Below are 18,687 nucleotides of genomic sequence, written 5' to 3' on the forward strand. Positions count from 1 at the left end.
ATTTAAGAGACAGAACAAAGGTCTGAAGCCAAGTAACCTCAGATCAGGAGAGTGGAACCATGCACTTGGAGAGGGTACGTTTGCTCCATAGGCAGAGGTTGGGCCTTCCACTTTGCTGTTCTGGAAGAGTTGTGCCCCAGGCCTTGGAGAGGGTGGAGCACATTCCTTGGGGATTGGGAAGAGCATTGCTGCCACCACATTGTTCTGGAGGGGTTGAGCACGTGCCAGAGATGGCAGAGAGCCCTGGGTGTGGCCCTGATGCTTGGAGAGGGTGGAGCCAAGAGAAAGGTGGTCTTCCCAATGTCCCTGAGGTTGCATTTGGAGAGAGCTGGGCCTCTGCATAGGCCCTTGGAAGGGGTGGGACTGCTGCTTTCCAGAGCCCCAAGGATAAATGTGTCTTGGACTTTGAGATCTAATGCAGTTTCCCTGCAGGTTTCCAAAACTGTTTGGGTCCTGTGAGCCCTATGTTCCTTCTAATTTCTCCCTATGGAAATAGAAACTTGTAACCTATGACTGTTCCTCCTTTGCATATTGGCAGCGGATAACTTGTTCTGAGTTTTACAGGTCCAGAGCCAGAGGAGAATTTTGCCTTAGGACAGACCATGTCTGTAGCTGACTTTTATGAGATTTTATACTGTTTCTGACTTAGTATTGTATTTGTAGTGGTATTGAAATTGCTTAAGATTTTCTGATATTGTTACAGAATGAATGTATTTTGCATTTGGAAATTGCATGTCTTTTCAGGGCCCAAAGGGTGGAATGTGTTGGTTTGAAGCTATTATGTACCCCAGAGAAGCCATGTACTTTAATCCTCATTCAGTATTGCTGGGTGGGATCTTTCTGATTGTTTCTGTGGAGATGTGACCCACCCAATTGTGAGTGGTAACTTATTATTAATTAGATACTTTCCATGGAGATGTGTCTCTACCCATTCAAGGTGGGATTGCTTAGGAGAGTCCTTTAAGAGAGAACCATTTTGGAAAAAGCTTTAGAGCCACCAGAGCTAAAAGAGCCCACACAGCCAGAAACCTTTGGAGTTGGTGAAAGAAAATGCCCCTGGGAAAGCCATTGAAGAAGCCTGGATTGAAAGCTAGCAGCCTTCACCCTGTGTCTTTCCAGCTGAATGAAAAACCCTGAACAACATTGACATTCTTGAACCGAGGTATCTTTCCCTGGATGCTTTAGTTTAGACATTTTTAAGCCTTGCCTTAATGTGGACATCTTCGCAACCTTAGAACTGTAAACTTTCAACTTAATAATTCCCCTTTTTAAAAGCCATTCCGTTTCTGGTATATCTCATTCTACCATCTTACATACTAGAACACCTTCTAAGGCCTCACCAGAAGTATCTTTAGCATCTATATTTCTACCAACAGGTAATCTGGCTTTTTCCATCAAGTACCTCAAAATTCTAGCCTCTACTCTTTATACAGTTTCAAAGCTATTTCCACATTTTTAAGTATTTGTAGTAGCAACACCATTTCTCAGCACTAGAAACTATCTCAGTTTGCCAGAGATGTTATCACAAATAGCACAAACTAATTTTGACTTAACAACACAGGATTTTTTTGGCTCATGGTTTTCAGACTAGAACTCAAAAATCAAGATGCCAGCAAGGCTTGCTTTCTCACCCAAAACTGTAGTGATCTGATGCTGGATGCTGGCAATCCTTAGTCTTCCTTGGTTTATATTTCTTCCTCCCTTTGCATGGTGATGTCCTCTCCTTTCTGGTTTCTATGATTTCTGTGTTATCTTTGTAAAGCTTTGTGTAATCTGGATTACAGACCACCTTGGTTCAGCTGGCCACACCTTAACTAACTGAAACATAACATCTTCAAAAGGTCCAATCTACAGTGGGTTCACATCCATAGTAGCAAGGACTAAGATTAAAAACATGTGTTTTCTGGGATACATGATTCACACTCCAGAAAAAAAAAAAATAATCCAGGAACATTTTATTAAAGAAACCATGCTTGCATTAAATCTTGAATGACGGATAAGTATCAGCAAAGTTCACCAGGTATAATGGCAGAAAAATAGCATGTACAAAAAGGCATGAATGAGCAAGCAGATGAGCAAGGCAGAAGCAGAGGGATTACATGGGAGGAGAATTAGAAGAGATAAACCTGGAGAGGTAAAGAAAACACTGGTAGAACAGTGAGAGTACTCTATGTTTCTTTACAACATATAAAACAGTATTGGGGGATAGGGTTGGGGCACTGTTTTTTAAGCTGGCAGGTTTTGATGTAGTTTGCTCTATCAAGTGGCTTAAAATGAAAAAATAGAGGTCATAGGAAGAATAACTGATATTCTACTTTTCTGATGAGTTCCTCTCAGATTACCCACAAGAGAGATTGTGATTTTCTCTACTATGATCATCTAAATCAAAGAAAGATTTACCTCACTTCTACAAACAGTCTGATTAAAGCATGTGATTAAAGCATTCTCCTGATATCTAACTTTAATTTTCTTTTTGTATGTTAGTACTTAATTTTTCGCTGTCTGGATGTTCTGTCACTTGTCAGTATTCTTTGTCTTAGGTGGTAAGCCACAAAAAAGAAATGATCTGCTTGTTTTTTGAAGCATTTGCCTGTACAACAGTGTCAAAATCAAGTAAGTCCTTCAAAATGATAATGATGACGACTAGATATTACCCAATCAGCTACATATATCTAAGACAAAGATTGTACGAGCTGATAAATGCTAGATTTTTATTAGTTGGAAAAAAATGGTTACTACTACCAACAGAAATCAAGTTGATGGCAGGGGTACAGATCTGACTAGACATGTACCATTGTAAGTTCTATCTTAGAGAAAAGTTACAGTCTGTGTCATTCCAATTGCTGTCAGGGTATGGGAAGTAGGATTATTAGCCTGTTTGTTTGCACTGCCACTCTCAGTGACTGTGATGACAGAAGTGTTTATGGAGTTTTTTTGGAGACAAAATCATAGGGCAGAAATATATAGCTCACCTGGGATCGTTCCTACAATTCTGTTTACCGAATTTTATTTTCATAGAGAAAGTAGAAAACTGTTCTGTTAATTTTATTGCACCAGGGAAATAATTGGAGAGCCCAGTTTGCAAACTTTTTTAACTAACAGAATATAGATATAATGAAGCAAAATAGTATAATTTTGTAAAAACCCTGAGATTTTTTAGTAGAAATTAAGCTTTTTGTCTTTTTCTTTTAAGATGATCAGGATTCTGTGTGAGGTTATTTAGCCTATGTGTAGTGGTCCATTTCCCCCTTTATAAATTTTCAGTTGAGGCAGAGTAAAATTGGAACACTCCCCAAGCATAGCAAATCAGTGACAGAACTTTCTGGCTTCGCATCGGAACCTCAGGTCAGAATAGTATGCTTTCCATATGTATTTTGATCTTATCAAATTAATTTTCTGCTGAGAAAGGAAAGTTATCTAGTATTCAAGTTGGAAAGTTCTTTCCAAATTTATTGTATTCCACTGAGAATTCGCTACATTCCAGATTTATAACTTTCAAATTTGGCTGTTTTGTAGTGAAAGCTCAGTTGGAAATTATGACCAGTGTTACAATTTAGAGACCGATGGGCTGGTTTTTCTTAGACCTACTACTGGATAATTTTTAGATAGCCATTAATTTAATACAACTTCCATTTCAAAACAGCTGAATTTAAGGCAAACCAACTCAAATTTAGCATGGATATAAATATCCTCTCAGGGTAAAATGTGTGCCCAATATTGAAATAAGGTATTTCCTATTTTAAATCTAAAAACTTTAGAGTTTTTATTTTCTTTAGAATAGATTGCTTTGTTAAGTATTATGATATTTTTAATAAAACATCATAATTTATTAAGTGATAATTGGCAAATTAAGAGCTTCAAAGACATCAGCTCATTATCGGATGAGCTCTCAAATTCCAGAATTTTATATCAGAGAATCATTAAACGTTATGTACAAGTTGACCTCTTTTGTTTCAGGTTATACAAAGAGAATTTAGGTTAAAGATAACACCAAATTACACATTTATTATCATCTGAAAATTATTTCTCCTCTTTGTTTCATAAATCACGCAGTAGTTAACCTATATTTCATCTGTGTTTCCTCTCCCTAACATTTTACCTTGGGCTGATACCAAGCAAGGAAAGTTTAGACCAATAGGAAAATTTCTGAGGGAATGATCAAGTTTTATAAGGTGAAAGAACATCTTGAACTCATAAAACCCGTGGTGTGTTTCCTCTCTTGGTTTGCTAGCAGTATGGGTGTTTTGGCTTGTGGAATGCCCCTTAGTAATATCACGGATCATAGATCTGAGGAAATAGCATGTGTGGTTTTAGTTACCGCCTATACATGAATGACTTCTAAATCTATTTCAGCAACCCTGAACCCCTCATTCTCTACCTTGGTCTTGGTTTCTTGCAATCTGAATGACATCTCTTCATGGAAACATTGCAAATGCCTAAAAATCTCATGATTTGAGGCCAAGTCTCTCTTAAACAACTTTGAATCTCTCTTGAACACCTTAATCTAATTTACAGTCTTAGCCAGATATTAACAAGATTTTCTTATTAAACACTGTACCCTTGTTTATTGATCAAAAGATTTGGAAATGAAGGGGAGACTAGAAAGAGGTATATTTGCAGCATATGAGCAGATAGTGTGTAAACTTGAGCTATTTTACATTTTCTTGACTGAAGTATTAGCACTCTTAAAAATGAAGCTAACATTTGATCAACTACTATTATGTCCTTCTCTTTTGAGTTGTTATTTCATTAGTGGAGAAGTTATCTATTTATCTGCACTGTCTTGCTTTACCGTGTGATATTTGATGCATTTATTGAACATTTATCATTCAGTACATAGTTATTGAATACATACTTTACAGGCACTATGATAGGTATATGGAGTCAAAGTTGAATGAACTAGTCCTTGCCTCAAGCTACAGTGGAAAAGAGTAACCTATAGAGAAATAATTACCACAAAATTAATAAGCTTTGGGGAGGGCCACGGTGGCTCAGCATTGCCTGCCAGGCCAAAGGACCCGGGTTCGATTCCCAGTGCCTGCCTGTGTAAAAGTGAAAAAAAAAATTAATAAGCTTTGTACTGTCAGAATACAGGAAAGGGGGTGTTCTACCAGAGGGCAGAACAGTAGAAATTATGAAGAGACTTCAAAGGGTAAGTGACCCTAGACCTAGATTTATGAATTCATCAGATGGGCAAGGATGAGAAGCTAACATGGATCCTGAAAAAACAAAAAAAACAAAAAACAGGAGCTAGATTAAATAGGAAATAAAGGATGTCACGAAGGAACTGATTATCTGAAATAGCAGAAGAGGCTCAGAAAAACTCGGGAGGTCACGGGGTCTTGGTGAGATTAAAGAGCAGGTCTTTAGAAATGAGAACAGAAATGTGGAGGACTGTACTTGAAAATCTGGATGTTGAAATAAAGTTATCAGAGGTTGAGCAATGTTCATTTGTGACAAAATATCTGTATTTAGTGATACTGGCTGTGGTGATGAACATGTGAATCCACCCAATGCATAGAGATATTTAACCCGTAATCTTGGCCTCATTATTATGTTGTAACCAGCTAAGCTAAACAGCTACATATGGTTTCAGGATGATTGAATCAGAAACAAAGTGTAAATTTTCTTTGAAATACATCTGGAAAGGGCTAAACTACATATATGTGGGATGTATTAGCTGAATGTTTTTGAAAACTCATTAAACCATATTCAAAATCCAATGCAACTGCATTGATTTGTGCCTAGAAACTAGCAGCAGTTGATGGTGGTAGTGGTGGTGTTTGCTTTGTTTTATTAATTTTTTTCTCATTTAGCTTTTATCATCCCCAAGGTTTATGATTTTTTGTAGTTCTGGTTTGGTCTAGCTAATGTGATGTATTTCCCTCTTTTATTTTCCTCAGGAGACAAAGGTAAAGCTGTCTAATTCACATCTCCTGGCTTAATCTTTTGTACTGAAATTATCAGTTTGTAGATCTGTCTCTCTTGTTTGTGGAAACTGATTCTTCTTCTTGTTATCCATTGGACCTGATATAGTACCAAGCACCTAATAGCCACTCAATTAATGTATTTAAATATAAATGAAGGGCGGTACAACAGTGGCTCAGTGATAGAATTCTCACCTGCCATGTAGGAGACCCAGTTTTGATTCCTGGAGCCTGCTCATGCCCCGTCCCCCCCCCCCCCAATAGATAGATATAAAAATGAAGGTATCTTAAATGTCATCTTGCCTAATTAAAAATTATCTGTCATATTAGTTTAGAATCCATGTTTTGGCCATATCTGTGTTTTTATAATCAAAAGGGATTCTCACGCTCATTAAATTTTTCAGAGAATTGGGGACAATGGAGAGAGAGTAAATACTACCGTCCAAGTCTTTTTAAGTAACAACGGTAACTGAAAATTTTAAAAGAAGGAGAGTATTTTCTGACTTCAAGTCTAATTTATATTTTTCAGATTGGTAATGGGTTTCTCTATCAATGAGATTCTGACTTGGAAATTATATGAGATAAAGGCTTGTTGACCTCTGCCAACATCTAGAATGAATCCGTGCTCTTAATTCTTAATTCATTTGAGTCCTTGTAAATTGTAACATGCTAACTATTACAGGACACATGATTTTGTTGTTGTTGTTGCTTTCCTGTTACCTTAAAATTGCTACTTCAAAATTAAAAAAAATTGCATGATCTAAGTTCTCTGCAGTATTAAAGAACCCAGTTTTAAAACAAACATGTAAACAAAATTCCACAAAAACTAATTTCTCCTTCTCCTCATTTCAGAAAATAATATTACCTTTTTCTTCTCCCTCACACCTTATGTGCAAATATATATATATATTTTTAAATAAATGTATTTTAAAAAATTCTTCATGGGCAGGCATCAGGAATCAAGCCCAGGTGTCTGGCATGGCAGGCGAGAACTCTGCCTGCTGAGCCACTGTGGTCTGCCCTGCACCTTATATTTTAAATAAATTTAATAATTAAATCCCAAGCATCCAAAAGGGTAGAAAAACAGATCTGATTTACTATCTATTTAAACTGAAGAGTACTGAGTCCATTAACTGTAATTCAGATGTATTTTCAAGTAATAGCTAAGAAAGAGTGTCATCCATTTCAAACTTTATATGATTGAATTTTTTAAAATGATGTTTTCATGTGTTTATCAGTTATTTTTAATAGGAATGTGATTTGACATCCAAGCTTTTTCCTATTATATCTTTCAATCAGTTAGAAAAAGCAGTTTAGAAAGTAGAATATTCAGTCTTTTATGTTCAGCTGCTTCAGAGCTTGTTTAATGGAAGAATCACTTTGAAGGTTTGGTTTTAATTTCATAAAGCATCTGTATTGAAATAGTGTGCTGCTGAGGCCCTCTAGTGTCACAGATGAGTATGGCATCAGCTTTTAAGAACACTGTGTCGGAGAGAGAGGAGACTGAAGAGGAGGAAGGTGGGAAGGAGGAGAGGAGGAGGAAGAGGAAGAGAGAACAAGGACAAAAAGAAATTACTGTAAAGTTGACTTTAGAGTCAAATGAGCTCAGAAAACTAGGTTCTTACATTTTATTTGTTAATCAACCCCAAGGAAAGGTTTTCTGTTTTTAAAGGCGTGCGTCTGTGGGGGGTGGAGGGTGGCCGGTGAAAGGGGTTGCATTCTTTCATGTGTACATAGTTCACAGTGTAATTTTGCTTCTGCACAAAATCCTTTCAGAGTAGGTTACAAATGACATTGGTTTTAACATAGGTTTTTTTTTTTTTTTGAGAATAAACAGATTCCACTCTTTTTTTTTATGTTTCAAATTGTTCTTGTTTCATACGCACCCTACTTGCTCATGACTGGCACTTTGATATGGGAGAAATTATTTGCTAAAAAAACGTTGTTTGCTGGTGAATTTAAATAGCATTCTTTATAAATAGTAATCTTTATAGTTCCTTTTATACTTCAGTTTATAACATAGCAGTTTACTGCTTAATGAAAAAATATGACTGTCCAATAGGAAGTATCATTCCTTTGAGGAAAAAAAATAAGTTTGAGAGAAAGAGAAGGGTCATTGGGAAAAAACACCTCACCACAGAGAAAATGAAGGAATATTTCTTTTTTATTTCCTGAAATAAAAGAATTCTAATAACTAGCCTCAAAAAAAAAAAACCTCAAAAGAATAAATTACCTATAGCCAAAGAATAAGATTTATTGAAAAGGAACTAGATAACAGAAATTAAACAATAAAATAGAAAACAAAATAGATAAGGCTAAAACCATGCTCACAGATAGTAAAACAAGAAGTTGATAGGGAGAATAGATCCAGTTTACATCTGTTCACTAGGAGTTTCCACAGAAAGATACTCTGGAGGAAAGAAAGTCATCAAAGATAAAACAGAATTGAACTTTTCTTAATGTTGATTTAATTTCAGGTTAAAAGGGCATACCTAATGCTGGCTAGCAATAAGTGTGCAAAAATCCCACACCTAGGTTTATTGGGCTGAAATTTTACAACTGTAAGGATAAAGTAAAACAGGATACTAAAATCCTGGGTGAAGAATAATGGGTATTTACAAGAAAATTAGACTTCTCAGAACACTACAAGACAACAAAATAATTCTTTCCATGTTTAAGGTCAAGAATAAGATATTTTAAAATATGCCATTTTTAGAATGTTTGCTTTTGTGCTCCTTTATGAAAATTTTTTCAAGGAGATATTCTAGCTAAATAAAACAAACACAAAAACAGAATAATATAAGATATTTAAAAATGGTGACTGATAACCTTCAAGAATAGAATTATAATGATAATATTATACTACCACCAAATCCTGACATTTTCTCTCATTGAAGCTAGAGGTTTATTAGTATAGGTTTATAATTCCTTTTCTGCTTAGTTCTGAAGTGAGTATTTACTATTCATGGTACAGCAATGTGCCATTGACTGCCCATCTCTTTCAGAGTAAAAGCCAAAAAGGCCTTACAATGACGTAAATGGTCTTGAATGATCTAGCATCTTACAGTCTGTCTGCCCTCATTCCCTGTCATGTTCCCCTTTGCTGGCTCCATTATAGGCACAGTGACCTCCTTGCTCTTCCTTAAACTGCTGAGTGTTCTCCAAGTTCGGGGCTTTCTGTGCCCTCTTCAGTCTAAGGGAACTGCATGTCTCACTTCCTCTAGGTTTCTGCTCAAGTGTCACCTTCTCTGTGAGGTCTTCCCTGATTACACTACGTATAAAACAACAACCAGCTGCCTCATACTTTCTCTGTTTTTCTCCTTAGCATGTAATCACAACATCTCATATTATCTATTTGCTTGTTTGTTTTGCCATTGAGAAAGAAACACAGATTTCTTTTATCCCATTATAAAATTCAATTATGTAAATATGTAATGAAAATCTTGAGTTGGGGAAAGAAAATGTGCAAATTGTAGAAGTATATTAATTTTATCATCTTATATACTGAGGAGTTAATTATATTAAATAAAAGTCTAAACACCAAAATAATTGAAAACAGAAACTGCTAAGGGTGATTACCTCTGGGCAGTCGGACTGGGATGAGAGGGGAGAAAGAGATACTAGTTTTTCACCTCTGGTTCTTAGGGTTTTAATTTAAGAAACAGGTTCACGTTGATATTCTTTTTTTTCCTGTTATTCAACTGCTGATTTTTATTTGTTTGTTTTTAAATCAGATATCTTGAGGTGTAATTTAAGTACCTTAAAATCTACTCTTCTTAGTGCACAGTTCTATGAGTTTGACACAGTTGTGTAACTGTCACCAAAATCAAGAATACAACAGTTCCATCACCCCTTCCCAAATTTCCTCATACTGTTTTGTAATCAGCCCTTCCCCAATCAAGCTCATGGCAGGTGATTTGTTTTTCCCTTCTTTTACTTTTAACCTTGCATTTATTGTGGGTTTCTTGTAGATGAGTGAAGTTGAGTCTTAATTCTTATCCAGTACAGTATTCCTTGTCTTTTAATTGGTGAATTTAGATCATTTGCTTTTAAGATATTTATTGATACATCTCTATTAAAATCTATTGGGGGGTGCAAGGGTACTTCAGTGGTAGAATTCTCACCTGCCATGTGGGAGACTCAGGTTCAATTCCCAGTCCATTCCCACAAAAAACAAACAAGCAAAACAAACAAAAGTCCAACAAATGGTGCTGCGATAATGGGATACTCACAAGGAAAAATAATGAAGTGTGGCCTTGCCATACAGCATACAACAAAAGAAAGTCTATTAGTTATTTTCTATTTATCTTATCGGTTCTTTGTTCTTCTTCCCTTTTATTCTGCCTGCTTTGGATTGAGGATTTTTTTTACTATTCCATTTGATCTCCACTATTGGCTCATTATTTATACCTCTTATAAATATTACTTTTAGAAGGAACCTTCAGATATTAAAGTTTTAAATATATATATATAATTTAAAATGTCAAAAAATAGAAAAGAAGTCTACACCAAAATGTTAATTTTGGTGGTTTTGGGGGTTGGGCTTGATAGAGCCCCAACTTTCCTGTATATTCCTAATTTCTTATGTGAGTGATTTTGAGTTTTGAAAAATTAGTGGGAGAAAGGAGACAGAGAAAGAAAGAAATTATGTAGAGTATGACTTAGAGAGGATAGAATAATAACTGAATAGAAATGTTTGATACATCACAAAATTACTGTAGGTTACTCCGTAAGTAAATGTGGAAAATAAGCTCATGTCTATAAACCATAAAATGCATCATAGCTATTTTTCAAGACCTAGATATTTTGTCTTGAGAGTAGTAGATGATTGTCATTGTCTTAATTCTGTTATATATCTGTAACTTTAATGGTAATTTGGCAAAGCCAAACCTGTAGAATGCAAACTATGCCCTTCTATAAATAATATATGCCATCTAAATTAAAATTACTCTTGGAAAGAAGAAATGCTGTTATTAGCGTTAGCCTTTAGGGAAACTATAGGATCATTGTCAGCTCAGTTCTGTTATAATCAGAAAATCTAAAATATGTGCAAGTAGGTATTTTATATAGATTGTATTTTCTCTGATTGGAGGAGGAGCAAGAAAAATATAACTGTTTGAATTTTATCACTAGGCCTCATTTCATTCCTTAGAACAGGTTCTCTATCTGCTTTGTAATTGATCTGTGACTTTTTGCTTTCTTTGTAGCTTTTCAAAGGTTCTGTGCATAGCATTTGAGGTACTTCAGGGCTTGCAGTATATGAACAAACATGGTATAGTACACCGTGCACTGTCTCCTCATAATATCCTTTTGGACCAAAAGGTAATTGTCAAATAATATAATAAATTAATGTTCATTATTGAGATTGAAAGCTATGAAGTCATGCTCACTTAATTAATCAGAAGGACCATACAATAATAATATGTTTAAGAATCCTCACAATGAAAAGACTCTATGAAAGTGATATTATCTTGTAGTTGCTAGAAAAAGCTAGAATCTTTAAATTATATAAATCCACATTTCTTTTGCATGAATAGTCTTCTTTTATGTCTCCTTTTCTAGCTTCATATTTCATGTTTTCTTTAACTCTTTTTATCCCACCCATCTTTTAAAATTTGATTTCATTTTAAGAAAATGTCTCTTACCACTTATGTAGAATATTATTTTCATAAGGGCAACTTCTTTCTGTTTTCTCTTCTTTATTCTTCATCTACCCTCTTTTATTTATCTCATTTACCAGCTGTTAATACCGAGCTTCCTTTTCTACTGGAATGATTCTTTACTACCTGGAAGTCTTCTGTGGGATTAATAAGCAATCAACCCTTCTAAAAGGATTAAGAGTAGAAAGGTGGTATATTTTCAGGAATAATGATAATTTCACTGTTCTTGAATCAGTAGGACCTTCCTTTTTCTCCATTTCTCTTCCAGACTTTCAATACAGTTACCTTATGGTATTAAAAATTACAAAAGAAAATATTACACTCATTAATTTCTGACTCATGGCAGAGTACCATTGTCATAGCTAATCTAAATTGTTTTAAAATGTAAACTTATTATAATGTTGGAAAATAAATTTCATGGTCAGAAAATCAACAAACATATTTTAAAATTGACTATAAAAGCCTTAGCCATCAAGATGAAGAATACTTAAGAGAACCTCACATTTATGATAATTATGGTATTCTCAAACAATGTAAAAGTTATTGGAAGTCTAGCAGATCTACCAAAATCTTGATGTTTTGTGAAAGTAATCTTTTTCAAGTTAAGAACTACCATGTCAGGGTTAAATTAGAATATTAGGAATGAACTTTCTACCCCCTGAAAAAAACTTCTTTTATTAAAATTAGTACAAAATATTCTAACCAAGGATTCAAGAAAAAATGAGAACATTTTGCTCTTTTTTCTTTGTCAAGAAGCTGTAGATAATATTTTTGTCATTCTGAGATACACACACATATGCACACACATATAATGAGTATGAAGCAGAATTTAAACATTGGAAGATAGTTTGTAATAAATCATAGTAAATTGAAAGTAATTTCTTAATGTCTCTACCTATCAAAAGGTTTTCTTACTTTTAACTATGTAATGATAATTTCCCTTGCCAGTAATATTAAAATACTTCATAATGATTTTTCTCCTTTATTTTTGTAGGGGCATATTAAATTGGCTAAATTTGGACTTTATCACATGACAGCTCATGGTGATGATGTTGATTTCCCAATAGGGTAAGATTATGTTTTCTTTTATTATGAGTCTTGTTTTAAACTTTGTAATCTTTGATAAAGTGTATACTTCTGTTAGTTATTAGTAACTATATTTCTGACACTAAAAAACAGCTTTTCTTTATTAATACACCTTAATTTTGCATGTACTTTTTGAAACAGTAGACAATGAGTCATTCCAAGCATCCTAAAGATCCTTGATATTGTTCCTTCATTTAACTGGCAGAGAGGCTAACAAATTATTGACCCTCTCTTTATTGTGAAAATAAATTACTAATTTACTAATTAATTGAATTTCATTCAGAATTAGATTAGTTAGAGGCAAGAAGCTTAACAGATTCCCAGGTGTGTACATCAAGAGTCTGAGAAAGATCACCCTCACATTGTTTTCCATTTAATGTTTCTAAGTGAAATTCCCAGTTCTCTAAGATCCAACTATAATTTAAGATTTCAGTTGAGTCCTAGTGGATATCTGAAGTATTAGGGTAAATTCCATACCTGGAAGTATGTGTTTAACCTGGAGAGTTTAATTTGATCACTTCTTGAAATAGAATTCCCGATGTACATTGGCCTTCAAGAAAGGAATAGTAGTTTATTTCATCCTATATTCAAATGGATGCTTTTGATATGATTTTTGTTATATTTATTGAATGGTTGCCCTTAAACATTTTAATAATATAATTTTTAAATTTTACTAGTGGCTAATTTTGGTATAACTTTAGATGCATGAAAGTTAGAAAAAATAGGACAAAGAATTCCTAATTACCCTTGACCCAGATTCCCCAAATGTGAGATTCGCTACATTTGTTTTATCTCTGTTTCTTCTCTTTGACTGTGTGTATATATGCATATATGTATGTATGTATATATGTATGTATAAATATAATTTTTTGTATCATTTAAGAGTAATGAGCACACATGTTGGCCCTTTACTCCTATATACTTCAATTTGTATTTCCCCAAATGAAGAATTTTCTTATATAACTTCAATACAATTATCAAAACCAGGAAATTAACATTGATATGATACTATCATCTAGGGACCTTAATCATATTTTAAAAACTTTTGTGTGATTACTTTTAATAGTGTCCTTTTGTGTTTCACTCTTTGGGCTTTCCATACTCAATTCTATCACACCATTACTGGGGATTGTGACATGGAGTCATAGAGTATTTTCCTGAAGCAGAACATCGCTTAAAAACTTAATTAGAAGTTAAGAGACAAACGCCTCATTTATAAATTGCCCTTTTATCTTTAAAAGTTAGATTGCAGGTTTCTTATCAAAATTTTCATTAGCTATGGTATAACTAATAACTTTAGACTTTAAATAAATTGTTTATTCATTCCTTCCTTTATTCATTGAGAATACTTTTATGGAGTACCCTCTCTCCTGGATGCTGAATGTACAAAAATAGGTAGGATAAGTTCTTGCCCTGAAGAGGTGCATCGTTTAATGGAAAAATTTTCTTTTTGATGACTTACTTATTAAAGTGCATAAATTCATAGTCTTTTTGTTTGACTATCAAAAACTTGTGGTCAAAAGTAATGAATAATTCTTTTTACAAGCAAAAAACCAATACTTTTTGTAAATAAAGTCAACAATTTCTTATTTCTTGAAAAATTTCTTTTGAATTTAATGAGGATAAGTTCATAATAAAGCTGTAGCATCTTTGTCATGTGACAATAGCCATTTGAAATGACTTCTAAAGAACTGTAGTAAACATGAATGCTGCAACTACTTCCTTTGGTCTCAATCGATTTTTGTGAGACAACTCCAAAAACATAATGTAAACGAAAATTACTTTAAGTTTTCAACTTCTGTCTCAAAATGTTTTAGGTTTTGCTTTAGTGATGAACGGAAGAAAGGAATTGATTTTGCATAAAGTACATTAGGCAGTTTGAAGAACTACACTTGAATTTCAATTGCTTGGATAGACTTGCTCTTTCATTACCATTTGGTCTGGCCTACTTTGAAGTCTAAGACCCAAAAGGTCTTGCCAGAAAGTATCAAAGAGCAAAATGTGAAACATTAGCCAGAAAAAATAGTGATCAAACAGCTAAGGCATGAAAGAAAATATTTACACCAGAAGAAGCTTGCATTTGATTCAAAAGACAAATATTAAGGAACAACAAAGTAAAATGTTAACATCTGTTTCAAAATACTGTAAAGAATTAGAAACTGGACACTCATTTCAGTTGGCCAGTAGCTTAATACCTTGTTAAAACATCAAACAGATGATGAAAGCCACTTATATTTACTTCACCAGTCATTCTCACACCAAAGTTCTGGTAATTACCTTTGAATGTTAAATGCTATGCTAAAGAAGAGGACCTTGTTGAAAAATAGATGCTCTACATTAAAGAACAATTCTAGGACTTCTTGTTTGTGTTAAGTCCTGTCCTTGATTAAAAGGGAAATTGCAAGTTTTGGAACAAGGGCCACCAGTGTATTTTTAGGGATCACCAGCCAGTTTTTGTTGTAACAACTTACCCTTAGTGTTCTTGATGTTTTACTACCCATACTATCATTTTTGGGTTAGTTTCCTAAAAATAAGGATTAAAAACGAATAATTTGCACCTAGATATATCATGGTGACATCGATAAAAATACAACATTGCATTTGTGCCACATTTTCCATTTTTATAAAACCTCCTTACGTATTCACTGATCTTTTAATGGTTTTGTGAGTTAGGCATTATTATTTCTTATTTTACTGATGAAGACATTCAAATAACATATACAATATATGGTAGGACTGGAATTAGAACACAGGTATTATAACATCAAGCCCAGAGCTTTTCCCACTACACTTTAGCTGTCCAAAGATTTCACAAATTCATTTAGAAAGTGAACAGTACAATCATCTTAGGGTAAAATGGCATAGAACAAATTTGTGTGTAAAAGAAATATGTGATCAAATTAAAAGATACTGATATCGCTGTCATGATTATATTAAAACAAAATATAAAAAATATTTAAAAACATAATTTACCCATTTGACTTTAAAATTATATTCACTGACATAATGAACTTGTATTTTACCTATATATGTGAAGCCCATTCCTGCCTTCAGCAGCCATATTTTGTCTCTGTTCATGTTAACTGCCTTATCTGCCTCTCCCTGGTTTCTTAACCCTGCTTCTCAACTTTGGGGTCATTATAAAATCATCACCCACCAGCCCAATAACTTGTATCTGTGGTCCTCGCCCAGCAATGCCAGGGGTTATTTTATAAATTACCTTTTCATACCATCCTTCTAAAACTGGACTATAATGAGGAGTTGGGAGGGGGAAGGATAAGAGGTCATTTTTCCCCCAGTGATAAAGAATTTGTGGTCTGTGTCTCCTTTTGGGAAATGTGTTTTTTGAAGGATATGGTCCTTTAAATAAACTCAAATGTTTAGAGCTATAAATATTAGAATACAATAATACTGGCTGGGCCTTCTGCCTGCTGAAAGACAGACGTCCAACCTTGGGCTTAGCAACATCTAGAGATCATGTTAAGGTGGAAGACTCCAATTAATGAAGCTATCTGTTCTAAACAGATTTTAGTACAAAGCAAGAACACCAGTGCAGTTAATAAAATACTCTGCACTGGGGGACAGGGGACAAAAAAAGAACAAAAATGAAGCATTGACAATCATAGTAGGAGGAGGTAGCTTTGAAAAAGAAAAACCAGGAATATTTGTATGCCCACACCATACTATAATTAATGAAGGTGACTGCCTAAACAACAGATCTTCAGTGTAGATGAAACACCCTTCTATTGGAAAAAGATGCCATCTAAGACTTTCATAAATCAAAAGAAGTCAATGCTTGGCTTCACAGCTTTAAAGAACAGGCTGACTCTCTTGTTAGGAGCTACTGAAGCTGGTGACTTTAAGTTGAGGCCAGTGCTCATTTATCATTCTGGAAATCCTAAGAGTTATAAATCTACTCTGCTTCTGCTCTATAAATGTAACAACAGACTCTGCATGACAGCATGTCTATTTACAGTGTGGCTTACTGGATATTTTAAGCCTATTATTTAGACCTACCACTCAGAAAAAAAGATTCCTTTCAAAATTCTACTGCTCATTGACGATGCACCTAGTCACCGAACATCTCTTATGGAGATGTACAACAAGATTAATGCTATTTTCATGCCTGCTAATACAGTACCCATTCTACAACCCATGGATCAAGGAATCATTTGACTCTCAAGTCTATGTATTTAAGAAATACATATTTTAAGTCTGTGGCTACTATAGATAGTGATTCCTCTGATGGAGGGGGTGCAAATTTAAAACCTTCTAGAAAGGATTTACCATTCTAGATATCATTTAAAACATTTGTAATTCATGGGAGGAGGTCAAAATATCAACGTTCACATTAGGAAGATGTTAATTCTAACATCATGAATGACTTTGAGGGTTCAAGACTTCTATGGAGGAAATAAATAACTGTAGATGTGATAGAAACAGCAAGAGAACTTGAATTCGATGTGGAGCTTGAAGATGTGACTGAATTACTGCAATCTTATGATAAAACTTGAGGGGATAAAGAGTTGCTCCTAATGAATGAGCAAAGAAAGTTGTTTCTTGAGATGTAATGTACTCCTGGTGAAAATGCTATGAATATTGTTGAAATGACAACAAAGGATTTAGAATGTTACATAAACTTAGATGATAAAGCAGCAACAGGTTTTGAGAGAATTGACTACAATTTTGAAAGAACTTCTATCTTGGTTAAAATGCTATCAAACAGTATCACATGCTATGGGGAAGTCTTTTGTGAATGAAGGAGTCAATCAGTGTGGCAAACTTCATTGTTTATTTTAAGAAATTGACACAGCCACCTCGCCTTCAGCAATCACCACTCTGATCATTCAGCAGCCAGCAACACTGAGGCAAGACCCTCCAGCAGCAAAAAGATTATAAGTCACTGAAGGCTTAGATAATTGTTAGCATTTTTAGCAATAAAATATTTTTTAATTAAGCTATGTACATTGTTTTATTTAGATGTGTTGTTATTGCATACTTAATAGACTGCAGTGTAGTGTAAATATAACTTTCATGTGCACTAGGAAATAAAAAAAGTTGTGAGTTGCTTTATTACAATATTCACTTTATTGTGGTGGCCTGTATCTGAACCCACAATATTTCCAAGGTATCCCTATAATACCATATATCATATATATAATATATTGCATAAAAATATAGAAGAGGTGAAACAAATGCCTTATGGTTACTAGAGAACCATAAGAAGGATACAGATAAATACTATGGAGAGTCACTGTGAAGAATGATTATTTCTGCTTTATCAGATCAACTAAAGTTTCATGGAATTATTGATAAAAATGAATTTATCAGAGATTAAGATTAGAAATCCAGCCCATTTTATAGAATATACTCTTTTTAAAGACTGTTTTTTATTATTAAGTAAAACCGTTTACATTTATGAGTTTGGAAGACAGCAGATAGAATTTTTGTCTGGAAACTAGGATTTTAAAAGTGTTCGCACAATAGGGTGTTTTACTGTTCCTGTTGGTGCAAACAATGTAGTTTATGCTTACCTGGAGTTAGCCAAACTCTAGTTTAAAGGAATAGTCCCCCAGATTGCCAAGTATGCCCCAGACTTCTGAAACTAACTGCAAGTTTAGAAGTTTCCCTAAACTATTCTGTTTCTGTAGTTCATTAGAACTCACAGGACTCATGAAAGCACTATACCTACATTCAGTTTTATTGTAGCAAAAGGATACAAATTGTAACCAGCTAAGGAAGAGATGCGTATGATCAGGTCTGGGAGGACTCCAGATGTGAGCTTTGGTAACTTCTATGTGTCGCAAGAGGCACGGAGTATTGCCAATTTAGGATGCTCACTGAGCTTCCCTGTGAAGCTTTCTTATCAGGGTTTCATTACATAGGCTTGATTGATTGAATCACTACCCACATAGTTGAACTCATCATCCAACCTCCTCTCCTTACCAGAGGATTGGCTGATATTACATGGCTCCAAGTTCCAACCCTCTTACCACAGGGTTGATGGATTTTCT

At 34.4% G+C, this 18,687-nt stretch overlaps 1 protein-coding gene across 8 annotated transcripts in view; it reads left to right on the forward strand.

The window, feature by feature from the left end:
* Positions 1–18,687, forward strand: part of TBCK (TBC1 domain containing kinase) — a 288,273-nt gene that overhangs the window by 61,709 nt on the left and 207,877 nt on the right. For all 8 annotated transcript variants that reach the window (XM_077142625.1, XM_077142621.1, XM_077142622.1 and 5 more), the window contains 2 exons: positions 11,135–11,249; positions 12,582–12,655. In XM_077142625.1, coding sequence (XP_076998740.1) covers positions 11,135–11,249; positions 12,582–12,655 — 189 coding nt within the window. The remainder of the gene's footprint in view (positions 1–11,134; positions 11,250–12,581; positions 12,656–18,687) is intronic.

Source organism: Tamandua tetradactyla, chromosome 24 (assembly GCF_023851605.1).
Source record: "Tamandua tetradactyla isolate mTamTet1 chromosome 24, mTamTet1.pri, whole genome shotgun sequence".
Classification (NCBI taxonomy): Eukaryota; Metazoa; Chordata; class Mammalia; order Pilosa; family Myrmecophagidae; genus Tamandua; species Tamandua tetradactyla.